This window comes from Macadamia integrifolia, chromosome 4 (genome assembly GCF_013358625.1).
Source record: "Macadamia integrifolia cultivar HAES 741 chromosome 4, SCU_Mint_v3, whole genome shotgun sequence".
Lineage (NCBI taxonomy): Eukaryota > Viridiplantae > Streptophyta > Magnoliopsida > Proteales > Proteaceae > Macadamia > Macadamia integrifolia.
This window is the reverse complement of record NC_056560.1, coordinates 26,051,963-26,078,913: the sequence shown is the minus strand read 5'-3', so window position 1 is coordinate 26,078,913 and position 26,951 is coordinate 26,051,963. Positions and strand designations below refer to the sequence as shown.

At 38.4% G+C, this 26,951-nt stretch overlaps 2 protein-coding genes, 1 long non-coding RNA gene, 1 other non-coding gene and 1 pseudogene across 4 annotated transcripts; 1 reads left to right on the top strand and 4 right to left on the bottom strand.

Annotated features, from left to right (window-relative positions):
• Window positions 1-416: 416 nt before the first annotated feature.
• On the bottom strand, window positions 417-4,969 carry LOC122076364 (annotated as a pseudogene).
• On the bottom strand, window positions 2,959-3,032 carry TRNAT-AGU. Its single transcript has one exon. It is a non-coding gene; the product is annotated as a tRNA-Thr (tRNA).
• A 100-nt stretch (window positions 4,970-5,069) lies between the features above and the next one.
• LOC122076839 (E3 ubiquitin-protein ligase RGLG2-like) lies at window positions 5,070-11,559 on the bottom strand. The gene is given in 13 exon segments (XM_042642427.1): window positions 5,070-5,346; window positions 5,440-5,496; window positions 5,836-6,035; window positions 6,038-6,057; window positions 6,185-6,312; window positions 6,416-6,521; window positions 6,603-6,682; window positions 8,521-8,618; window positions 8,699-8,812; window positions 8,904-9,044; window positions 9,121-9,205; window positions 10,298-11,009; window positions 11,415-11,559. Coding segments are annotated over 12 exon segments (1,509 nt in total). The 5' UTR covers window positions 10,697-11,009; window positions 11,415-11,559; the 3' UTR covers window positions 5,070-5,265.
• LOC122076840 lies at window positions 9,792-10,289 on the bottom strand. The gene is made up of 2 exons (XR_006139600.1): window positions 9,940-10,289; window positions 9,792-9,831 (listed from the first exon to the last, which is right to left on the bottom strand). It is a non-coding gene; the product is annotated as an uncharacterized LOC122076840 (long non-coding RNA).
• A 9,665-nt stretch (window positions 11,560-21,224) lies between the features above and the next one.
• LOC122075745 (protein SIEVE ELEMENT OCCLUSION B-like) lies at window positions 21,225-24,533 on the top strand. Its single transcript, XM_042640890.1, has 7 exons — window positions 21,225-21,817; window positions 21,889-22,022; window positions 22,124-22,572; window positions 22,683-22,792; window positions 22,884-23,026; window positions 23,142-23,633; window positions 23,723-24,533. Exons 1-7 carry the CDS (start codon window positions 21,442-21,444, stop codon window positions 24,338-24,340), a joined length of 2,322 nt encoding a protein of 773 aa, XP_042496824.1. The 5' UTR covers window positions 21,225-21,441; the 3' UTR covers window positions 24,341-24,533.
• The last annotated feature ends 2,418 nt before the right edge of the window (window positions 24,534-26,951 follow it).

Genomic DNA, 26,951 nt, shown 5'->3' with positions numbered 1-26,951 from the left:
TCTAAATCAATTAAATACTCTCTTTTGTTTCTGCATGTATCTCGTGTATGTCCCTCCATGTTGTTTGTACAAGTACTCTAGATATTACTGAGTACTCTCCCTATTCTAAATAGGAACAGACATTGTGCATGAAAATTTAATGGGAGACTTTTCCCTGATAAATATAGTGAAAGGTGATCCTTTACACAACTTCTTCATTACCAAAAATAGAAACCAAATCCATTTTATACACTTAGCATTTAGATCTGCAATGGGGATTAGATTCCTCCTTAAGTGCCTCAGCATCAAGGAAAAGTGAGAATTGAGAAAACACAGGATCATATAATTAGCTCTCTTAGAATTACAAATTATAAACCACATGAAACAAGATAAGAGAAAAAGCAAAGTATACCCATAGAGGAGTCTTAATTTGACTATTAAGCAATCTTCCCAAGAGAGCTCTTTGAAGTATAGCCATGAAGGCCAAGACCCATGTAAGACTTATCATCACACCTCAAAGTAGATGGAGTGACCTGCATGAACAAATAATTCCCAGCGAAGAGATCACCCATATAAGGTCTACCCTCCTTCAATCTCCTGAAAAACTTACTCCATGAAACCCTAACAGCAGAGATCACCTTATCTTTTCTCCTTAAGAACCTTCTTAAGCCTGGAATTCGAATCCTTGGCCTCTTCTTACCAGAAACCCTTCTGATCCTGGACCATCTCCTCACCCTCCAATTCACTCTCACCTCCTCTGCGTTTTCTTCTTCCTCTTCATATTCATCATCATCAACAGACCTACCTTCATTTCTCAACCGCCTATAAGAAAGCTTGATGTTTGAAGCCATTTCAATTCCAGACATAATAATTGCTTTATCTATGGAAAGGAAGAAAATGACCCAGATGAACTTTTGAATTGGAAAGTGGATAGAAAGGAAGAAAACTGGAGAAAGAGAATAGTTGCAGAAGCTGTTATGGTTGGGTCTTAAATGCACTCAGTAGTAGTTAGTGGAGGAGAAGCTTGAATGAGTTGGTAACTTGGTAATGATAGTTGGTCAGTGGTCACTGCTTGAGGTACACCCATATTTAATGATTTCCCAACACAAGAACAATTTACTCAAATCTTGGAGAGCTAAGATTGTACAAGAATTGCAATCAACGTCATATGTATTGCTTCAGTTTTACTAATATGAGAAGTTAGGTGAATCCAAAGTAGAAACAGAGGTCAATGCTAGCCCTTGATTTGTGAGCCACAGGTAAGTTATCTTCCAAATGGGATAAATCTTGATTCCCTAATGCCCATCTAAGACATGTACATGTCTCACCAAGTAATCGGATGGTCCAGATTCAAGAATTCTTGGGCAAGAATAAATTACCCATTAGGTGAACCCCACCCACTTGTTATTAGGGATGTCAAATGGTTTGGTTTCGGGTTTGGTCTAAATAATGATAAGATGGATCATAATCAAATCAAGAACCGACTCAGTTCCACATTTAGATACTCAAATCGATTCAATTTGGCTCGATTTGGTTTCGGTTCTGATATGCAGTTTTAATTTGGTTTTATACATCAATTTTAATTTAGTTATGAAAACGGTTTCACCTTTGAACCATGACTGCGATGAACCAAAGGCCATAATGGGCACAAGTTATGGGCCTTATGGCCATTGCTAACTCCAAAATTATCTTAGCTTGTAAATATGTGATGATAAATTACAAAAAAACACTTACCACATATTAAAAAAAAAAAAGAGTTTGCAAAAAACACTCTTGAATGATAAGCAATTCAGTTCGGTTTTGATTCGAACCAACGGTTCTGACACCCTAAACCAAAACCGAGCCAAACCGAATAGCATACTCACATATTCAAACTGAATTTGAACAAAATAAATTTGGTTCAATTCGATTTGATTAATTCGACTCGATTTTGGTTTCGGTTTGAAATTGACACCCTTAATTGTTGTAGCCATGATCGGATGATTGCAACCGTCTCATCATCTAAGTGTAAAATAGATGACTTAGATTATCCAATCCAACCACTTGGGCGGAACTGTTGTCTGATCAGGTGTTAAGCTTTTATTATGATTTTCTCTTTTCTTTTTTTTTTTTTTAAATTGTACAGTATGGATTCTTATTGTCTCTTTCATATTTGAAATCTTGTTGTCACCAAATGAATTAAGAAGGTGTAATTTTCTTGTCTGTTTTTTTGGGTACCAATTAATGTAGGGGTAAAAAACCAACTTACAAAAGTTGAGAGTTATTTAATGTAGTACACATGAGAAAAAAAAATTTATCTTCAAAGGCCAAGAAAATAAAGTTATATGACTTCTTAATTCAGCATATTGGTTACAATAAAATAAATATCATCTCTTCATCTATGTGTTCGTGAAAATATCCTCTGTAGTGAGTGCAGGGGTGCGTTGAACGTCTGATGGCCAAGATGGCCTTGGCTTGCATTCCTGAATGCTCTCGGCCATCTGATGCTCATCACACCGCCGCACTCACTACAGACAACAATCGCTCCATGGGTTCTTGGGCTTTTATGGGACTCCGAAATAGTTTGAAAGGTATTTTATACATTTTTCATGTAAGGAGGGAGTCATTATGAGATCATAATAGAGGATTTAACGGTTTATCTTCGCCCATGGTGAAGAAAAACTCTCTTATAATTTAAGATTAAATTTTTCTTTAATCACGATCGATGACTTATCTTATCCATTTTATCCAATAAGGGATGTTTTAATGACTCTAGAATGATGTTTGACTCTTCAACCACTAGTGTAAGAAAACATTTCCCCTATAATTTATGAGTCCTCTTATAGGATTCTCCCCCTCTATGATTTACAAAAATGTTTTCTTTCACAGAATTGTGAGTTTACTTCTGTTTATGTTGGAAAGAGATTCATTTTAAAAAAAGCTGAACTCAAGATTTGACATACCGTTCTTAAAAAATTACTAACTAAAAATTAAAAAAACTGCTTTCATTGAGAGTTGAACTCAAGACCTCCCGCTTACTAAACGGGTGCTCTAACCAACTGAGCTATGAAAGCTGGAATTAAGCAAAATAAACCTATCTATACCTATTCCTCTCTCTCCCCATATATAAATCTAACCCACCGGATACACTTGGGATTCCGCCATTAACGACTGTGAGCATATAATAACCAGATGGTGCAACCTTAGGCGATGGGGGAGCTTCAAGAACTGCTCTCACCCAACCATCTTTCTCTCTCTCCATCCCCTTACAGCACAGCCTCAACATTCTCTGATTCATCGAGAACGCATGGGTCGCAAATGGTGGCGCATACACATTAAACTTCAACTCCCTATCCGTTCTCCCAGGGAACCTGAAGCGTACCCTAAACTCCTCCCCGTAACCCACACCGTCCCGGCCATGACCGTACAGGACAGACACGTTGTTCGGCCTTCTATGGTGGAAGGATTGATCCATGTAGTAAGGCAAGAAGGCTTGCAACCTCAGCTCAGTAGGGAACGCCACGTCACCAAACGTGTATCTCTCGTTAGGGTTTCCACCGGCGACTAAGATTCCGCCGTCAGGGAGAAGAACGGCCGACGAGTGATACATTCTGGCAATGTTGGTGGATTGGAGGACTGTGAACCTTTTTCCTAGAGGTCTCTTCGCGGCGTAGAGATAGGCTTCAAGGCTGGCCGTGCAGCGCTGTGCCATCCTGCACAACCATGTGTGGCACCGTTGATAATCAGGATCTGGCCGGTGGGGAGGATGATCATGTCATTCAAGAGACGTGGGCCCGGCATCTCCTCCATGACCCACTTGTGTTTTTCCCCTGTTATAACCATTCTACCGCAAGATCTCAATGCCTCTACATAGTGTCCTTCCTTCGCAGCACTGTAGGCTCCTGAGGCTGCACCTCCACACACCATTACTTCTACCTTGGAGAACATGTCCCTGTGGTCTAGAGGAAGCAGAACCGAAGAACCAGAGCTGGGGTAGTTCCTGGACCCACCACCGGGCATTCTAGGGAAGGTCTTGATCACTTTATTCCTCCTATAATTGAAGAGAATGGAATCTCTGTTGGCGAAGATGAATAGATTCCCATCTGACGATAGGTGAAGGAAAGGGTACAGATTGTTCCCTCCTTCGCGCTTGTCGTTAGTATGGTGCAGGAAAGGAAGATCATAAGACTTGTGAGACGATTTGGATTTGGGAACGAACTCGTAGGTGAAGACACCTTTGCCTCCTACCACAATGGTTCGATCCTATCGGGGAGTATCTGATCTGAAGCATACCACCTGTTATCCCATAACAAAGCCCTGGATTGCCTCCACCCGCAGCAAGACTTGAAGTGTCGGATTCTCCGGTAACCATCGCCATGGCCGCCGGTTTGGAGAAGGGTTCCGTTGCTTAAGAAGGCACCGGAGGAGCACCAGGTGTCGGTTTCGAGTTCCAGAGGTCGGAGTGAATTTTGGGCTATGTTGTACTCAATGGAGTGAGCCCAGCAGGAGCCATCTTGGAGAAGTTTTTTTGGGTTTGAGCTCCTAGAGGATAGGCATCGTCGCTTGTGGAGGAAGTAATTGGATGGCCCAGATTGGGTTTGGTCGAAGATGAGGACTGTGTTGTGATGGGTTACAGCCATGTGTATGGCTACTACTCCTGTGTTGTTTGAGAGTAGCTGCCACGTCCCTTTCCTCTCTGGGATGGAACCTCCTCGTACGTTAATGGCGTTTACACTACCAAGAAGTTGCAGCACTAGCAGTAAAATATTAGGCTGGCTTTGAAATTGGGTTTTACGATGAGAGCAGGAAAGATAAATCTATTCATCACTTCCATTATTGGATTGGGATGAATGCGAGAGCCATGCATGAAGAGAGAGAGGGGACAGTGCAGTCGTTTATATAGCATATAGGATTGTGTTTGGTGGATCCCTCTTTATTAGGCATACATGCGTTCGGAACCTGTGGGGAAAGCTTTGGATGTTCTTGCCTTCTTGGTGAGCATCTGCGACATATATGTTGGGAGTTCATACAAACAGATCCTTGATCAAATAGAAAACAATAAAAACTGTCTACAAATCTACTGGAACATTTTCCTGGTGCTCAAATGAAAGTGAGAAAAAAACCGTAAGCATCTTTAGTATAAGGGGATAAAACAAACGGATTTCAAACCAACTAAATTGATGTACAAGGGGGGATAATCAGAAAGTAACACCCTGAGTCTAAGAATTTACAAGCACGTAGTTGCCAACACTAATTGCAGAGGTGAACATATTATGAATGGGAGAGGATCTGTTCAGGCGATGCCTTTCAATAGAGCTTTATTCTAGTATGTATAGAACTCCTGCAGATAGGGCAGAACTCAAGTTCTTGTCCACAGTCACAGCAGGTCTGCACAAGACAATTAAGACTTGTCAAATATTGCTCAAGCCCTTAAATTAACCAAACCTAGGAAGAAGTAAATAAAGAACAAAGATGAATTACCTGATGCCCGCAACCAAAAGCCATATCTTTGGGATTAGTAAGGCAGATAGGGCAGAGCTGTTCAAGGTCCCGAAAAGAAAAAAATTAATAATTAATGGGTATTTAGAGGTTTCAGATCAAACGACATAAATATGTTAAAATTACCACTAGATAGCTACATAAAAACTATGTAAACTGATGGCAAAAGTTTTTCTCCATCGTGGGAGAAGAGATTCCCTCCCATTCCCTTATTAAGAGAGATCCAAAATGCCCTTTCCACCATTCCAGGAGATCTCTCTTCACCATAGGTGAAGGAAAACTCGGTCCAAATCAAAGCATGTTCCAACAAAAATGGGGGACCCTTTTCCATCAGAATTTTCATGAGAAGTGAAACTCTGGGGGTGGGGGGAAGGATACCTGGTTATCAACAGCAGAACTTGCAGGTGGAGCAGTACTGTAAGACTTCTCGCTTTCATAATAAGGAGATTCTCTCTGCTGGAAACTACTTTGTCTCTGCTGGAAACTACTGTGTCTCTGCTGGAAACTACCTGAATGAGAAGTTTTTGAGCCGCCAAATGAAGCTGAACCATAAACAGGTGTGGGGAGAGGAACCCTGTCGGAGCACCCCCTCTTCGGCGACTGCTGAGCACAGGGAAAACATAGCAGTTACATTGAGCTTTAAGATCAGATACATGTTCCCATGTAAAGAATGATACAAAAAAGTGCATAAGAGCTTCATAATCCAACAGGCATATTGCAGTATTACCCCAGTATGTTGAGCTCTATTGTCGCCTTATACTGAGAAGGTATTTCCATCAAGGCTGAAAGAGCAAACTCTGTTTCTTTCCTGGAAACTGGCACATTCTTCAACATAATCTCTGTAAAATTCACAAACTGAAAACCGCAGAGCAGCCATTTCCTATTCAGCATTTACTGACAATATCAAAAAACCAAAGAACTAAAGAAAGATAGAATTTCAGTGTCAACAATTTGTAACCTGGAAATTATCAAAGGCCCGAGCAGGGATATTGTCATCAAATTCCCTCATCATATCCCAAGGTCCATCTCCAACTCCAACTAAAATAATTGACAAAGGGTAGTCACTGCAGGAGAAATGAGAATATTAATATAACGTGGATTTCTTATTTTTTTCCTCAAGGACCACGAATGAAACAATGTACCACCTTGCTCTAACGATTGCTTCAACAGTCTTTTGCTCCTGGGGACTTAGCTGGCCATTCTCGGTATCGACACTTCTTGTTACCTGTGTAACCCATGTTTTATATGAGAGTTGTAAAGCTTCGACTAGCAGGAAAGTATAATAGCCTGGCACATCATGGATAAGCAATCCACCCATCCTTGAAGACATAATCATGCTCAGAACAACACTTCAGTGTTTTTCCATTGAAAATATTAAAAATTCATTGATCTATCTATTTGATATTCCCTACATTTTTAGTGGACAGTCACATTTTCCACCACCAATCATAATTGTCAAGGCATCACTTAGGCTGCCCAGACATGTCCGAGGCAACTAGGTGCCCATACCTTGCGTTTTTAGCTAAAAAAGGGGAAATTAAAAAAAAAAAAAAAAAATTGGGGGGCGGGGAAGGGGGTGGTGGAGAGGGGAAAAGAAGATAAAACTAAAAGAATAAGAAAACATATCTTCAAACAAGAATCAGAACATAAATAAAATGGGGCACATCTTCAAATAAGGTGTTGCCTACGGCCTCTTACAACCACCATGGCTTGCCTTGGTGCCATGAAACCTATGCTACCAACTGATAATAATCGCACCAAGTCATGAACTGATCTAAGCACATGTATGAAAAGCTACTGCCAAGATACACTACATTATACATGCTACATATGAAAGAAGTAATCCACCTCATTTTCTAACATTTAAGTAACAAGTCATGACCTGATCTGAGCACATATATGAAAAGCTACCCCTAAGATACACTGCATTGTACATCCTACATATGAAAGAAGTAATCCACCTTATTTTCTCACATTTAAGTGGTCTACTGACATTTTGTATTTTGGTATTTTGATTCTCTTAAGTTCCCTTCATCTAATTGTGGATTATGCTTCCTTACTAAATGAAAACAATCCCCAATTCGCCCTAACCATCTGCGCAACCCACGGATGGGTTGCTGTGCTAGTCTCCCCGAGGATTAATCGAGATGTGCATAAGCTGGCCAAGACACCTTGGTTAACAAAAAAAGAAAAGTGATTTAGAAGGTAATAACAATCAAGAAACTACAAATCATAGATTTACACTGAAAACTAAGATTTCTGAAATGAAGGAAGCCTTAAAGAAGGTGAAAATAGGTAGAGCAGTTGGTCCAGATGGTATTCTAATAGAGCTGTGGAAGAGTTTAGGAATCAATGGAATGACTTGGCTAATGGAGTAGTTTTATAAGATTGTGAGCACAAGAAGAAAAAATTCAGATGAATGGAACAGAAGCATTGTGGTACCAATTTATAAAAAGAAGGGTCATATTTAGAGTTGTCATATTTTGCTTTGACCTCAGATTTCCATTTTCCGTTTTGCACAGATCCATGTTGCTGACCCCGTTAAGTTGGGATAAGGCTGAGGCTGAGCTTGCTGTATTTAGAGTTGTCAAAACTAGAGAGGAATAAAACTTAGAAATCATACTATAATGGGTGAGAGTGATTGAAACCCGATCGAAACATGAAACTAATATTTTAGAAACCAATTTGGTTTTATGCCAAGAAAATCACGACAAAAGCTATTTATTTTCTTAGGAGACTAATGGAAATATTTTGAAAATATAAGAAACATCTTCATATGGCCTTTATTGGCTTACAAAAATCTTATGAAAGAATTCCTAGAGTGCTATATCAAGTGACAAAGCCATGGATTACCCAATAACTGAAACATGAAAAATGAAGGAAAGTAAATGCAGACTCTCATCGGACAACCTTACAATGTAGTGGCAGAACCAATATATGCTATGGTAGCTTATGACCACCATGCGATATACTTGATGTCAAAGTTGAAACTAAAATAAGCATTCTAAAGAAAATAGTTCCTCATTAAACCAAAAAATAGGAACTTAAACAAAAAAAAGGTACCTGCCCATCAGCTATTATCAATAAAACATGGTACTGGCCACCACTTTGCTCGACGATAGTCATACCCATCTCAATAATAGGGGCAAATGATGTTGGTCCTGTCATAAGGAAACAGAAAACCATGAACAAGACTGATGACTTCTCCAAGACAATAACAATGCAATGGAGAAAATCAAACCTGCCAATCGTAGATTGGGGACTATTTCTTTGTATCGATCCAATGCTTCCTCAAACCCATTACATGATCTCTCATCAGGATAGAAACTAAAGACATCTTGATCATGTGTTGAAGCTGACAAAATATAGGAGAGTACATCACTAATCTATAATCAATATAAAGTCAGCTACAAAATCCATCAAAGCACATGATCATAAGAAACTACCATCTCCAAATCCAAAACAGGGTATCAAATTATCCTCATCAAAAGCAGTTAACGTTCTTCCAATGATAGATATTGCTTGCTCATAGGGATTTTGAGTGTCTCCAATGTGATGCAAGCTTCGCCGATTGAATGACCTTGCACCTAATATAAAAGCAATGTCAAATTTGTTGCGTTACCACTCATCAACGAAGTTTTAAAGCACATATACAAGTCAAACCTGTCCACTCATTGCTCTTAGTGAAGTCAATACCAACAATGAGATTGGAAGATTCAAGACCAGCATGTGCAAGAGCCTCAGTGACCTGTTGGGCAGATGAATTGTTGATCCTGATTAGTTTTAGAGCAATTGTAATTAAACTGTGTCATACCAATTGCATTCAAAAGTGATATACAATCTCATATAACAACTTTAATCTATATGTTACATTAGCTCCCCTACCACCACCCACAGTCCACAAAAAAAAAAAAAAAGAAGGAAAACCCATATACCAGTTGGACCAACAAACCAGAAAGATAAATTGTAGATGAAATAAAAAAAGAAGTAATCAGTTTACTATAATGTTTCCAATCTCAGACCGGTCAGGATGGCCAGATGGTTGACCTGGGATCTAAATGCTTCCTTGCGTTGGTTTTGAGAATTACCTCCAAGTAAGGACCAAGAAAATTACTTCAAACCACCATCCATGAGTTCAAGACCCAAAAATGAATCTAGTGTCAATAACTACTACAAAGGGAATTATTTAAAAAAAAAAAAAAAAAAAAAAAACCAAGAGACGTAAACTCAACTCATATGGGAATTGTTCTACCCTCGTTCCAACATCTCCACAGAACAGCAACTCCACTTTCACTTCAATAATGTCCAATTAAAAAGAATATCCAGTCAGCCAATTGATGACCCACCGAAATTGTCACAAGTAGTTATACAAGCCTGATTTCGAAAAATTTACCAAAATGGTAAGGTGAAAACTTGCACCAAAATTATCCACACCCAATGCATCCTCAGCAAACAAGACTGTCAAAACTCTAAAATCCCTACCGCTAATCACCGAGAAGGAACCATATCAGATTCCAAAGAACTACAACAGAAGATGCAGACTTCAGAATCAGGAACAGCAGGATATTATGCTTCAGACTGCACGGGTCCTCCCAACTCCCCCCCCCCTCCATCTCTCTCTCTCCCTTTCCCTACTCCCATCACCATGTATCTGAATACTTCATCTGTACACGGGTCCTTTGGTTTTCTTATAATCCCCTTCGTTTATGAAATTTTTACACAATCCAGTACCACAGTTAGACATCAAATGAAGCACAGTAAAGGAAACAATTGAGATCCTACACAGGGCTCCCAAAGAAAAAAGAAAGAATTGCGTACCACACAGAGTACATAGCCTAACCTGTTCCAAGGAAGTGTAGTTATCGGCTATCCTTGAATACTTCCTCTCCAATTTCTTACTGGTTGGGCCCCGATTACCATATTGTGCAGTAGGAGGCGCATACTGTTGCTGAGGCGCATACTGCTGATGTGGCGCATACTGCGGCTGAGAAGAATAGGATGGGGGTTGCTGAGTATATGGCGATTGCGGAGGATAGCCATGATGATTGAAGGAAGAACTCGACCCATACGAATTATGTCTCCAACTGGAACTCCCCTTTGAACTTTTACCCCCCATCAAACTAATTAACCTACTGAGATACTCCGATATGCCAAAAATCTGAACTCTTTCCGTAACAAAAGACCCCAAACTGACGGCAGTAATCAAACTCACCACAAATAAAGCAACCAGCCACAGCATAAGTAACCTACCAAAAGCCGGAAGAGCGGAACTTTGAACTTGTAACAGTATAAAACTAATTATTATTCAAATTACCAGCTAACATGAAACTAGAAAGGTAATGCAGAAATCTCCACCGATGAGATGCAAAAGAACGAATCTTTAAGCAGAAGATGCAGCCCCTCTCTTCCCCTCCCTCAGGCTATGTATACCATTTGCTCAATCAAAGCAAGTTCCAGGAAAGACCAAATAGGCGGCTAGCGGCGAACATTAGAGCAGAAAACCGACATTAGGAAGATCTTTTCTCACCTCTTCCGTCCAAATTCTTCCTAACCTGTAAATCCAAGGGAAAAAAATACAAAGAACACACGAATGAGTATAGGGAACGAATCTCTATCCTTAATCTTACAAGAAAACAAATTTAAAAGAAAAAAATCCTGCAAATATAACTAAATTTATTTAATACAGCTTGCATTCCTTCAAAAACGTAGAGAACTAAAAATTGAAGACCGTAGAGTCCAAAACGCAACTTCTCTCTTCAAGAGAAGAGTTCAAAGTGGGTCAACTAATGACTCTTCCCAGATTGACTCTTATCTCTATCTGGAATCCATAAAAGAAATCCCTAAAACAAGGCTTAAAATCCTTCCGATTCCAAATCTAAAATCTAGAAACCGCCGAACTCGGCTTTAGAAATTACGAAACTAAGCGGCAAAATTTCCAAGAGAAAACAGATCCTTACGTCGATTAAAGCAATTCAGACCTCTGCAGATTCAACACACTTCCATGGTTGTCATCCACAATACCACATTCCTGCCATTATTCGCTCGTGAGGAAGAGAAAAACTAAATAATGAGAAACTGGGAAACAGGTTATATGGATGGGCGCCCATGTGGAGTCTATGGACGGACAAGCCACGTGGTTGGTGATTTGACACGTGGAAATAAACAAAATAAATGTATAATGTATATAGTCGTTACGGAAGGAACTAGGAAGGTACGCCAGGGTTTATACTATTGTTGACGTGTAGCGACTTGCCAGGGATAATCATTTCCTAGAGGAAATTACCATATCACCCTTTTATTTAGCCGATCCCGTGAGAAGGGCCTTTGTGGAAATATAGTAAAAGCGGATTTGCTTTTCCGGATCGAGCCAGCCAACAGCTATGGTGATTACAAATCGCAACGGAAGAGGAGGTTTCCTAGAAGTTCAAATTTCCATCACGTTTTACCCCGGCAAAAAGCACTTCCATCGAGATTTGCTGACTGTGCATATCCATTTCAAGGAGCGACGATGCCTTGTTTCTAGAGTACAATAAAATCGTAAGACATGACAAGTCCTCTTGTCATTGGTCAAACTTTGTAGTTTGATTGCAAGTTCTCAGCCGTTTAGCTGATTGGTTGGATTTTTCAACGTTGATTACGAATCCATAACCTCGTATACACGATGACGACTAGAATGGACCTTTTTTTTTTTATTATTACAGTCCAATTCAACCATCTTCTCTTTAGTTTGACTTTTGACCTTTTGATTTTGATATCCTTCTTTCTATACAATTGTTTAGAAAACACCAGCCGTTGGATTTCTATTAAATCGGACGGTGCGGATCGTATGAAATTTTTCATTTTAAGGTTTCCTTTGGTGGTTGGGATGTATGCCAAACCGTCAACTCGGGCTGGTCGCCCAAAGAGGTAACAACAAACACCGACTGAGTCAGTGAGTCACAGTCATTGACCGCTTTTAACCGACGGCGACAACTACCCGCTTAACTTACCTGGGACCCAAACAGGGTGAGGCCGCTATTGGGTCCGGCAATAACCAGCCAGGCTCGGAACCAAAAGTCCAGTCTAAGCGTCATATCTGCCACGTGGTAATATCGGTGGAATATACATATTTTTGGGGAAAGCATCTAAGATTCAACGAGGTTTTTTAATATTCTTTTATGTAAAAGATCGCTGCCCAGTGCATTGGACCTTAGATTGGGATTAATGGGAATAAACGCAGAAAACATTAATATAAAGAGATTTTTTATTTCGCAAGAGATAGTGATAATTTCGCGTGCCTTTCACGTAATAGAGAGTTTTCTTTTCTGCTATTTTTTTTTTAATCTTATTATAACCAGAAAATGATTAATTAAGATTTTTTATAATTTTTTTTAAATAATATATTTTTTAATAAGAATAAATCATGTCAATTGATCAAGACAAAAATAGAGGTACAACTAGGTCATCTGATTTCACAATTTCGTAGACACTTACGTTTAAATCAAAGCCTCAAGTTTATTAATTTCAGCTAAAATAATTGTTTATTTTTTCTTTTAATAAATAACATAATGGTTTATCTTGTATTACAAGATAGACACAATGAAGTTGATAGTAGGTTATGTCAATACAAAGCAATCGCTGTTAAATTTCTAGTCAAAGAACTAACCGGTTGCACCCGATTTATTTGGTGTTCTTTCTATTTAAGGTCTTAATCAGTATCTCTTTCTTTCATCTTTTATGGATTAATGTCAAGCTCTACCTACTCAAAACTATACCATGAAGTGGATGTTTGCGTGAAAGTGTAAAAGAGATTTTGATTAGGTTATGTTTTTATGTAGTCATTATACAATTATATTTGTGAGGACTGAAGTAGAGATGAATGATGGAATTTATAGTATCATAATTTTTAAATCATATTAATGGTCTTGTTAATACACCATGAATCGTTTCAATACAAGAGGGGGAAACGATATTCACCATCGAAGACATGTTGTTTTCAATGGAACTTGACGCAACCTTGATGCCGTTATTGCACGAATGAGCAATCTTCTTCTTCTTCTTCAGTGGCCAAAGGTAGGTTTCTTTCCTTAGTATTTTCTCAATGTACTTCTCTAATGGGTGAAATTAATACGTAACTATACAAGGGGATCTAAATTCCTTTAATAACATAATGATCATCTCCTATTAAAGTAGGCCAATCAATTAGGGAGCAAATATTCCATATTTACAATCAAACCCAAACTAATGTGGTGAAACTTAATCAATGGTCAATTGGGACAAATAAAGAAAATAAATCCTACAATGAATATATTTAATTCCTTTTTATTGCTTAGAAATGTATAAAAAATAAAATTGGATTTTTCATGCGGCAATATGACATGCTTAATTGGTTATGAATATTATTTGTTAGGATAGAAGGTTAACTAAGAAAATCAGACGAACGGGTCATAGAATTTTGTTGAAAATATTGTCCTTTATTTTTTTATTCACCATCATCAATATTCAATAAAGCTCAAACTTTGCACATATGTGATATGTTGTCCCTATAATCTAGTATTACCACACAATAATGTTTTTTAAATTTTTGTGAACATCATGTAATTAACTTCTAAATATGTTTCTCCTCGTCCTAAAAAAAAATAAAAATTTATCCATATAAAATTAATGATATCTTGATTAGTCATACAATTGAATCGAAATCAAAACCATATTGGATTTCTAAATGTGTTTCTCCTTGCAGGATTTCTAGGGTTTGAGCTAATTCCAATTGAATAGAAATTGAAACCGGTTCAATCCGATCCAGATCCAATTCAAATTCAATAACCTTAATTGGACAAGAAATATTGGCTATGACTTGCCCTTTACTTGTATAAAATAGAAGGAAGACCCAAAGTGGTCAAATGGGAGGGTTCAATGCGAACGCAATAGAGTACAAGGACTGATCAGGATAGTGTCTCATGCTGATTGGTTATGAGTCAATTCAAATACTCTTTATCGTGTAAAGAAAGAATCAATCAATCACCTAAGTGGAACTTCTTTAATTTTGGTGAGGTTACTTTGGAAAGTGGAGTTTCATTTAGTCTAAGCTCCACGTTATATTAAACACCCCAAGGGAGCCACACATATCAAATCTTAGATGCCACCTTCCCCATAACAAACACAAGCCACCCTAGTTTAAAAAACCAGACCAAACCGGAATAAAAAACTGAAACTGTCCTCTTTTTTGGTTTGATGTACCTAACAAGGACTGTTCTCGTCTTTGATCACCACTTTAGTTATAAAATAGTTCTACCCTTCAATCATATATCGCTCGGTGAATTAATATGCATCTTATATATGTCTATGCACGCATGCCAAAACTCTAATTATTAATATTTACGTTCTCTCAATTTTGAGTAATGTACAAATAGTTCAGATAAGAAAATTTGTGAAAATAGATGATTTTTCTTTTTGGTAGAATGAAAATGAATGATTCAGATCTATGTTATAACTTTCGAACAATAATTTTTTTTTTTTCTCTTCTTTAATCAAATTATGATTCTTTGATCAAAATTGTTCTGAAGTGTGAACCAACTTAAACCAAAACCCCTTCGATCCGACTTTCGAATCTATGCACAACACCAGCATATGCTCCCCTCTTCTTCTTTTCTTTTCTTCTTTTACTGGTTCTTGGTTAAAATATTTGATCCCTACCTTTAGGGACAATACCTCATTTTCAATCCTTGATTACTAATATTAAAGCAACTCACTTGTATTCCTTCTTTCTATCCAGGAATCTCAATAACGTTATTTATAACAAAAGATCAGCCAATCCATGGAGAAATTGAGAATACAACCAAATTGGCTGATTAAGTAGGTATGACAAACCTGATCATTATTATTCTTTTACTAATGTGGACAGGGAATCTAACCGGTCCCATTTAGATCTCTAAAATATTAGTCACCTTTGGAAGTAGGAATGGCAAGGGATCATGCTTAATGCCTATAAAGTTGTCTGCATATTAGAGCTTGGTTTTAATTGATAAACTCATACCTTGTTTAAAAGAAAATTTGATATATTGAATCAATAAGAGCTCCAAACTTTGTTTAATTAAAAGAAACTTGACGTAGCTTATTTTATTCTTCTCCGGACCTAATTTTTCTTAACCCATGGTGAAGAAAGATTGTAAAAATTCGGTACCATGGCAGGTTCATATTCGCAAAACCCCTTATTTTATTTGTACTCAAAGATGATGTTCATGTCCATATTGTTTAACAATTGAAGCAAAACAAAAGATACATGGCTCTTAAAAATGCACAAACTACCTTTGACCATTGATACATGGCTTTTAAAAATGTGAAGATAAAATAAAAGATTCCAAAGCTCACTATTGTGGCGGCTATGATTGTTGGATGAATAGGAAAACTAAATATATACAATCATATATCATTCCATGTATTGACATTTTCTCTTGTATTTTTAGTTGTTTGTTATCAATCATTTCATAAAGTATACATTTTGGAGTGGATTTATAAAACTTTATTTTTCTACTTGGCTAAATTTATTTGGGTAGAAATTTGACGTATGAATAAAAAACATTGAGCCCACCTACCCGCCAACAAAATTTGCTTATCATTTTCCTTAGGTTATATAGATTTGCAATCTTTTAAAGATATATATGAAAATGGTACTAGAGTAATACAAAATTTATTATTATTAGTCGTTGTTGTTAAATTTTTTTTCAAAACTTTAATTAAGAGTATGCTTGGCTAAGTTTATTGCACCCTGCCTAAGAAGCACAAACCCATAAGCAAGGGAAGAGGCAACTTTTCAGTAGAAGAGATTCTATATGCATGCTTCTTATTAGATCCGTTATTTAGAACTTTTAAGATTATGAACAGATTACCCACATGCTTAGTCAAACTCAAACATGCAATGAGAGTAGATTTCACTTGTTTCTACCAAAAAAACAAAAAAGAGAAGATTTCACTTGTTTATTTTCTTTATATTGGGGTATGAAGGATAAGCTAAACTATGAAACTACTTTTCTTATAAAATACTAATTTGAACAATTAGTAGATCCGGGTGTTGTGGTGGAGGTTTCTTTGAAAATATTCTCTACATCCACATCACTTCCTGATGTAATATTATTATTAGCGATTAAATATTTTTTATGTCACAGCCATGATCTATGATGTATATATAGGTTTCACAATTATACTGATTTATTATATTAACTTCAGGGCAAAAGTTCTTCTTCATCATTGCGAAGGGAATCTAGTGATTAGGGACCTCCAATATACCTTTTAAGCTATTCTAGAAATCCCATTCAATCATTAGAGTCCATGGATTAAGAGATTCTCTCTTCACCATATGTGAAAGAAACTTGATCCTAACCTTGTACTTGTTGGCACTGCCCAAGGATTTTCTTCTCTCCCCCCCCCCCTTTAACGAAAGTTGCTATGAGGGTTTTCTTTAGAAAAAAAAATTTGAGATATATTCGTTTGGTATCAACCCATCTTATAGCTTGAACAAGTCCTATAGGTTGCGTTTGGTTACAAGGGAAATGGGAAAGGGAAAGGAAGTGAAGTGAAGTGAAGGGAGGGGAAGGAATTTTTTTCCCCCTTTTGAGTTGTTTGGTTGCAACAAAAGTGAAGTGAAATTACTGTTTCTTGCAACTTCCATGGCAGAGTCTCATATTGAAACTCAGATGAAGAGTTTAATTACATTTGGTTTGGTTTGGTTCCTTATGGAGTCTTCTTAGATGACTGACAAATGCCTCCTTTGTTGTCCTCGAAATTCAACTTCGTTTGAAGTACATCTATTGCTTGTGGCTCTGAGTGAAGAGAGAGAGAGATCGTCTAGGATGAGAATTGCAAGCAGGGTGAAAGAGAGAGATCGTCTGCCATGAGCAGGGTGAGATTTGTGAGCAAGGAAAGAGAGAGAAAGAGAGAGAGAGAGATCGTGAGAGTAGGGTTTTATTTTTTCTTCCTATTTTGGTGGGGAAATAAAATGGGAAATTTATTATATAACTGAAATTGTTTTTACATGTAAAATATATTTTCCTTGCAATCAAACATCTAAAATTTATTTTTCTTGGGAAAAAAATTTCACTTTAGATCAAAAATTTGCATTTCCCTTACAACCAAACGAAGCCATAGTCGGTAGACCTGCAATGCCAAGCCCAAGACCCAGGCTGTAAGTTTAATAAGCTTGGCCTATAGAACAAAGCCCATTATGGGCGTAAAAAATGAGCCCAAATTTTGGACCACTATGGGCTGGCTCAAGCCCATTAGATCAACCTGGATTTCCAAGCCCTCCAACCGCCATAGGATCAGGCCTTTGAAATATGTTGATGGGTCTCTAAACTTTCATTCAACAGAAGAAGTATTCAACTGGGTTTGATTTTTAGTTCCGTTTAGAAAGAAACTCAACTAACTATGCTTTCTCCATCTCTATACAGTTGTGGAATCAGTATGGATCCGCGAGACTAGTCAGGCTAAAGACTTGGATATCCGTTGTTAACAAAAAAAAAAAAAAGAAACCAATGGTGTAACATATTATTGATAATGGATGTCTTATTAGCCTTTGATTGGATAGGTGGCATCTTGTAAGTGTGCTCGTTAATAGATATGGCAATAGGATTCCCTATGATGCTTTGGTGCAAACCATTTGAGATAAAAAGAGTGGTATCTTAGGCCATCACATTTATCGCAACTCTAGAATGTGGGGGCAACCGAAGGATATTATGAGGAAGCACTGTTCTGAGCCTAGTGCGGTGATTTGGAAAGCTACATCTAATAGTCTCTTCAGTACTAAAAATCGGCTTGAAAGTTAGTACAGTCCAGCATGCTTTTTCCACACAAACTTTGCCCAAGGACGATTGTCGGAGGGAGAATTACTATGTAAACCCATTAAAGTATACAATAAGTAGGTATGTTGGACGGTTTTTCACTACTTGGAGATGTCTGGTGGATACCTTGCCAACGGTTGTTCAATTGGATAATTGGAATGTTTGAATTGCCTGATTTTGTAACTTATCTTGAGCTGGTATGGATATTGAAATCACATTTTCTATGACTGCAACTTTACGTCACAGAGATGGGAAAATATCCAAAGGTTGCATTCTAACGTAAGTCGCTAGGGTCATAATCTCATTATGGAGGCTACATGGGTGGTGGAAGAATTTAGGGGTCAACTTGCTTTCTGTTCAAGTATTAATCAGATATGGAGGGAAAGAAATTCCAGGATATTTCGTAACAAGACTAGAACAAAACCATTGATTGTGCGAGATATTAAAGTTGACGTAAAGCTATAATTTTATTTGGAGTACTGGAAAATGTTGGAATAAATTTCTTGTGGAAAAATGGGAATTGCCAGTCTTGTGGGTTCATCAAATTCAAAGATCTAGTGGAAAATTGGCAAAACAAATTTGCCCTCCATTGTGATGGTTCATTGGTTCCCTTGATGAAGATACAACCTCTTATGGTGGAATTATGAGATATGTTCATGGTTCGTCCATTTTAGGCTTTTGTGGACCATATTCATGTAGTAATTAGATGATCGCCCCACCATCACTTATTATGGAGGCCCAAACGTTAAAAGGCTAGCAGCCCATTAGGAGTGTTCTTTGGAAGTTCTGGATTTTATCTCACTAGGCATTATTTAAATTGGGGGTTTCACAAACTTCTTTTTTATCTTTTTGAGGAACCTCAACACACTTTTTCTTTGGGCTGGGGGTAAACTAGATGATGAGGCAAAATATGTCCCCTTCCTTAGCATGACTGAAGCGTGTATGCAAATCTGAATAGAAGACTGACCCACCACCTCGGCATCTCATCAGATCGTGCAGCCACCTCGGCCTCTCCTCGTGTCGAGCAGCCACCTCAGCATTTCATCAGGCCATGCTACCACCTCGGCCCTCCATCAGATCGTGCTGCCACCTCGGCCTTATTATGGAGGCCCAAACGTTAAAAGGCTAGCAGCCCATTAGGAGTGTTCTTTGGAAGTTCTGGATTTTATCTCACTAGGCATTATTTAAATTGGGGGTTTCACAAACTTCTTTTTTATCTTTTTGAGGAACTTCAACACACTTTTTCTTTGGGCTGGGGGTAAACTAGATGATGAGGCAAAATATGTCCCCTTCCTTAGCATGGCTGAAGCGTGTATGCAAATCTGAATAGAAGACTGACCCACCACCTCGGCATCTCATCAGATCGTGCAGCCACCTCGGCCTCTCCTCGTGTCGAGCAGCCACCTCAGCATTTCATCAGGCCATGCTACCACCTCGGCCCTCCATCAGGCCGTGCTGCCACCTCGGCCCTCCATCAGGTTGTGCTACCACCTTGGCCCTCCATTAAGTCGTGCCGTCACTGAGGCCCGACTTCAACAACAAGGTTTTTAGAAACGTGCTTTCATCCACACCTACATTCAAGGAACGTAGTCCCTATTCACAAGGATAGGACTCTATCCGCTACACGTCATCATAGATATCTGTCCCTCACACGGTTGGCATTTTCGAGATAAGAGGGGAATATTCCTCTGGAATACCCTAGGACCCAGAATATTCCCAGAATCACAGAGCCACTCCCCTCAAGGACTCTTCACAATCGTCTCCCATTCTTCCTCCATCAACAGCCTATAAATACCAAGGTAAGTCTTCATCATGGGGGATCAATCACTTCTTTTACTGGAAAAGCTCTCTTAAGCATCTGTTGTGGAAATATCTGACTTAGGCATTGGAGATTCCCCTGTCGGGTCAGCCCTGCTCTCCCCTGTCATCTATTCTGTGCAGTAGCTAAAGCACCAGAAGAAGATCATCCGATCTAGATAAACCATGTTAAACAAAATGGAATAGCTCAGGAAAACCATTTGGAGGTTCAACTCAAAACCAATGATATATGAAGCACATTCAAGATCATAGATAGCAATCCATTTGTGAGTTGCTCAGATGGTTAGGGCGAGCGAACTTGGGACTGTGTGGATAGATGCATGGTCTTCGGTTCAATTTCTCGTCTATGCATTGAATTATAATGCCAAACATCTCAACACCTTGGATTTTCGATTCGGGTTTTAAAACCTAGTCCAACTTCGATCATGATTGGGCCATGGCAATCCTAATGTATGATGTATAATTATATAGCATATAATAATGAAGGGGGCCAATTGGAGTGTTCATATATTATATGTATTATATAAAATGAACAAATATTGTTATTGTTGATGACAATGAAGTTGTTAACCTTACTTTATATTACCAATGGGGTCGGCAGCTTAGCGGTGAAAATGCCCTCAATCCACGTAAACAGGTGATGAACTGAATAACAAAAACCGATTAAAAACCACTAAAGCCAAAACTGGATGAAAACGATTTTGATTTCACCTTAGTCCTATCCGGTGCGATTTTGGTTTCACCTTATCAAAATGTAAACCGAATCAGAACTAAACCGAATAACCCAAACCGCACCGTTTGACACCCCTCGGCTTAGGTTAGCCAAACCAAGACCGAACGGAACAGGCCGTTGACACCCACTTTGGAGCATATGTGTGGGATACACCCCATTTGTCTAGAATAATTTTATCTTTTGCTGGCAGACCGTTTGTCCAGAAGACGATTGGTCCAGATTGGAATCAGATGAAAGAGAATGAAGATTGAGCTTGTGGGACCATTGGTAGACCAATATGGAAGTAAAGAAGTAGATTCATAGCTTTATTCCAAAATTTGCCCCCATACCCAGTAACACGAGATACACGCAGACAGATTTCCTTCCTTTTGATGGCTATATAAGTGGGTACTTGGCTCAGGCTATGTACCGAACACCTCATCTTCAAGTTCTTTCTACACAAGAGAAAGAAGCAAACCCACTTGAGGACGATGGCAAGCTCTACTCCTCTTTCAAAGATGTCGCAGCAACAGCAACCAATTTATCCTCAGCAACCACAGCAACAACTGACGGCGCCGACTCAGGTGCCACAGCAGCAGCAGCAACACAACAACTGAAGCACCGCAGCAACAACAACAGCTGATGGCACCGCCTCCACAGCAGCAACAACTGATGATGCCGCAGCAGCAACAGCCACCGATGATGCCTCAGCAGCAACAAGAAGTAATGGTGCCGCAGCAGCAGCAGCCACATGTGAGGTTCAGTGATATGGTACAGGCCCCGGCAGCTCCTCTTACCCCTGCTCCTTCCTACACATATGCACCGAAGACGCAGCCGCAGAGGATGAGGAGTGAACGACACATGTTCACCACCTCAGACGACAATGTGATGATGAAACAGATCCTGGGTACTCATGCTTACGATGGCCGTGAGGTAGAAGTCAGGCCCCTTCTCCAACTTATCGAAGAAATCCTTCAGCGCTCCACCACCGCCCCAACTTATGATCGCGCCCTTCAAGTAAATTAACATTTATTGTCTTAATATTCTTATTTCATTCTTGCTTATATTTTTTTACATTTTTATTGCTTCGTATGATAAAAAAAATGTCCATAGGCCCCACAAGTTACTTCACAATGGATAGCTTGGATGAAAGGACCCAAGAGGCTGCCTTCGTAGGCATGCTTGAAGCATTGGCTTACACTATACATAAGATCTCCAGCGAGGTTAGATAAAACATACTCCAACTCTTATGTAAAACGTCCACATGTAGGCACTCGCAAGTATTGAAATTGAAACATTTGCTCTTTTCCTTTGACTATGACAGATATCGTGCAAGTGCTCAGGGGGTGGGGATGCCCACACGACAACAGTGGCACTGTTCAACACCCTATCAAGCTTCTCCTGGGATGCGAAGGTGGTGCTGGCCTTGGCTGCCTTTGCCGTCACCTATGGAGAGTTCATGCTAGTGGCAGAACTCTATGTGACTAACCCATTGGCTAAGTCGATAGCGTTGCTTAAGCAATTACCTGACATATTTGAGCAATCCGAGATGTTAAGGCCTAGGTTTGATGCGTTGAGGTTACTTCTCAAGGCCATGCTCGACGTGACAAAGTGCATTGTCCAGTTCAATGAGCTACCACATCAGTACATCTCCCCCGACCAACCACCTATGTCAGTGGCTGCTACCCACATCCCCACTGCTGTTTATTGGACGATCAGGAGCGTTGTCGCTTGTGCATCCCAGATTATTGGTCTTATTGGCTTGGGTCACGAGTATGCCAGATTCTTCCTTTTCCATTGTCCATTCCCTATGATTATTGTTGTTGTTTTTTTTTTCTAAAACCTTAAATCTAAATCTCTACTATGACAACTACAAATTTCAGCTATATTCCATCAACAACTGAAGCTTGGGAATTGTCCAGCTTAGCACACAAGGTCAACAACATACATGAGCACCTCACCAAGCAACTCACTCTTTGTTATCAACACATTGGTGAGTGAATTAATATTGAATTGAGTTCAATTGATTAAATTCATGTTCAGAATTTTCATTTTACGATATCATCGTGGTGGTGTACATGTAGATGAGAAGAAAAGCATCGAAGCTTATACCACCTTGGTGCGACTCTTCGAAACGATCCATATTGACAACATGAAGATTCTCAAGGCATTGATTTACGCCAAGGATGATATGCAGCCGCTTCTTGAGGGCTCCACTAAGAGAAGGGTTTTCCTCTCTCTCTCTCTCTCTCTCTCTCTCTTCCCTGTCTCTATGCTAGTTTCTACTTGAAGGTTTGGTTTAGTTAAATTGAACCATTAAAGACTCACTTACTACTTTGTAGGTTGGCGTTGAGGTACTACGAAGGAAGAATGTGTTGTTGCTGATATCGGACCTGGACATCTCCCAAGAAGAACTATCAATTATGGAACAGATGTACAGGGAGTCTCGTGACCAGCCAACTAGGCCAGAGTCTCAATATGAAGTGGTGTGGCTCCCTGTGGTGGATAGGACTGTTCCATGGACCGAAGCCAAACAGCGAGAGTTTGAGCGATTGCAAGTGAACATGCCATGGTACTCAGTGCATCACCCTTCCTTGATTGATCCAGCAGTGGTTAAGTACATCAAGGATATGTGGCACTTCAACAAGAAGCCAATCCTGGTCGTTTTGGACATACAAGGAAGGGTTGTGAACCCCAATGCCCTCCACATGATGTGGATATGGGGAAGCCTTGCCTTCCCTTTCACCAGCATGAGGGAGGAAGCCCTTTGGAGGGAAGAAACCTGGAGACTCGAACTTTTGGTTGATGGCATTGATCAACACGTACTCGATTGGGTAAATATATATATATATACCTGTCCTAGCTAATCTTCTTCTTCTTCTTAATACAATTGGATTATATTGATTCTTGATGTATGTAACAGATGGTGGAAGAACGATTCATCTGCCTATATGGAGGAGAAGACATAGATTGGATAAGGAAATTCACGGTGGCAGCAAAATTGGTGGCACAGGCAGCTCGTATCCCATTCGAGATGATATATGTGGGGAAGAGTAACCCAAGGGAGCGAGTGAGGAGGAATATCAGCATCATCACCACAGAGAAGCTAAGCCATTGCTGGCCAGACCTGACATCAATCTGGTTCTTCTGGATCCGCTTGGAAAGCATGTGGCATTCCAAGATGCAGCATGGAAAGACCATCGAAAACGATCGCATAATGCAAGAGATCATGACAATGCTCACCTTCGATGGCAGCGAGCAAGGATGGGCGTTGATCAGTAAGGGATCGGCAAACATGGCCAAAGCCAAGGGGGATGTGATCTTGAACTGTTTCCTGAAGTATGATGCGTGGAAGGAGAACGTTGACAATAAGGGTTTCATTCCAGCACTAACTGATCAACTTCAATTGTTGCACACCGCGCATCACTGCAGTCGCTTAGTCCTACCAGGGAGTATGGGAAGGATCCCTGAGATGGTTGCCTGTACTGAATGTGGCCGCCCTATGGAAAAGTTTGTCATGTACCGCTGCTGCACTGATTAGCTGCTCCTCTCCATCATCACCGTTACCGCAATCCTACATCTACGACATATGATTATTACTATATCTATTATGAGTTTATGACTACACTTGTTGTATAGCCTATGGCATGAGTGTTGTGTGAGCAAAACCCTCCGTGTATGCTGTAATCACGCTAAGGGTATAAATAAATAAAAATTTCCTCTTTTGATAGAAATAATATGGTTGTGTTTTTTTTTTAGGTTAGGACAATATGATTGGTTTTAAATATAAAAACTTTGAATCAGGTATGAGTGTCCACCAAATTAGATTCAATGGTAAGCTCAGGATAATGGAATTATCCTGAAACCAGGCGGATTAAAAAATTCCTTCGATATGGTATATTTAAAACGGTTTAAAAATTGAATAAAAAGTGTTATAAGAAAAAAGAAAAAATCAAACTTTTCAAGAACGAAAATGATTTCAATCGGTTAAATTTGAACAATACGGTATAAAATAGAAGAGTTAAATTGTGAGAACAACTCATGTGGTGTTCATGAGTTGATGGATCAATACAGACAAAAGGTAAACAATTAAAAAATATATATAATTTTCAATCTATTTGATCTAGAACGAAATCTGATCAGCCTTGATGGATCTTGAGTCCATTGTTTGCAAAAACACGTTTAAAATGGAAAACGTGTTTCCATTTTTTATTGTTTAAAACACGTTTTGTTGTATGTTTCCCAAAGATACTTAAAAAAAAAATAGCAAACTTCAAGCATTCCAGTTTTAAACACGTTTCCGTTTTTTAACATAATGTATACTTAATTGACCATATATCTCTCTCCTGAACTCTAATGATCTGATTATTTCACCAATTTGAAGCTAACACAATGGATTATATTTCTTATTATATAATCTTCAACTCAAATTCAATTCACAGACCCCGAAATTGAGCTATAAATTGACGTATTTGCTGAAAAATATTTCTAAAATGATTACTCCTAACTCTACCTGAACATATATCACGTTTAAACAGTTAAACGTGTTTTACTGTTTAAAACACATTTTGCTGTATGTTTCCCAAAGATACTTAAAAAAAAATAGCAAACTTCAAGCATTCCAGTTTTAAACACGTTCTCATTTTTTAACATAATGTCTACTTAATTGACCATATATCTCTCTCCTGAAATCTAATGATCTGATTCTTTCACCAATTTGAAGCTAACACAATGGACTATATTTTTTATTATATAACCTTCAACTCAAATTCAATTCACGGACCTCGAAATTGAGCTATAAATTGACGTATTTGCTGAAAAATATTTCTAAAATGATTACTCCTAACTCTACCTGAACATATATCACTTCGAGAGTGTGTTGACTATGTTGACAACAATAAACTACACCATAACCTAGTCACATTGCTCAATAAGACTTTGGGCATGTGTGGTGTATGAATTTAGAGTTGGTGTTGGATGATATTCAATGATATGTCTTAAAACTTATAATGAGACTTGGGATGTATAGGCATTAATGTTAGATATTGTAGTTGTTTTGAACACTAGATGTAGATATTCATATAATAATTCCTTAAATTATATGAGTATACTACTGTTTTTTTAGTCCTATTTGTTTAAAATCTACACGTTTACAAACTTTACTGTCTGGTTTTTTATTTTTACCGTTCTCTGATTTTTTGACCGTATCATTCAAAAGAAATTACTATTTATAATCTGTACTGTCCGTTTCCGCTTTTTTGCCATTTTCATTATTGCTAACTATGATCTTGACCCAATTTCATCTTTTCGAGCCTTGATAGGAACCATTTTGGATAATTTGGACAATTCCTAATTGGTTCTGGACTCACAGGTCAATCCCAAAAAACCATCTTGTTTATTAAACGATCACAAAATTAAGATTCCATCCCGTTTAATGATGGGATTGACTTTTAAATTAAAATTTTTAAGTATACAAAATAATTACAACATTGCCAATCATTTAGGGTATTAAGGTTTATTTTTATTTGGCAAGTCAAGAGTCAAGAGTCAAGACCCATTTAAAGATCAAAAAAACGTGGGGGTCCCCATTTGTGTTGCTTCCTCAAAAATGCGTTCAAGACTTTTGTAGATAAAGAAAAGGTAATGAAGCAACGAAGAACATTCAAAGAAAGATATAGACATTAATATCTATTCTTTCCTACCGTTATCAGTAGTCTACCAACGACCAACGACCTTAATGTTGATTCTGATTATTCAAGATTCCATAAAAAATAAAAAAAAAAATTTACTATCACTCCCTCACATTTGGCTTATATTTACTAAAAATTTTCTATCTTTTATTTTTTTTATTGATACTTTTCTATTTTTTTATTTTTATATCTCTTTCTTTCCTATTTTTTTTAAATACCTAGATTACCCTTTCTTTTCACTTTAACATATTATATATATATTTTTTTTCAAATTGATTAAGGTTCAAAACATGGTTTGAACCAAACCACTAGCAAGTTTTGTCTCATCCAATCATCATGGATATTATAAATTCAAATAAGAATAATTTTGTATTTGATCTATATCTATATCAGTATCATATGTTTCAATCGAGTACCACATGTTTTTTAATTTTTTTTAATCCTTAGATTGGTTGAGACCGA

Excerpts from the sequence above, each read along its gene's own strand:
- LOC122075745 (XM_042640890.1), top strand. The coding sequence starts at position 21,442 with ATGGCACCGCCTCCACAGCAGCAACAACTGATGATGCCGCAGCAGCAA. Across the intron at positions 22,793-22,883 it reads TCTTTGTTATCAACACATTG|ATGAGAAGAAAAGCATCGAA; the intron begins GTGAGTGAATTA and ends GTGTACATGTAG. Across the intron at positions 23,027-23,141 it reads AGGGCTCCACTAAGAGAAGG|GTTGGCGTTGAGGTACTACG; the intron begins GTTTTCCTCTCT and ends ACTACTTTGTAG.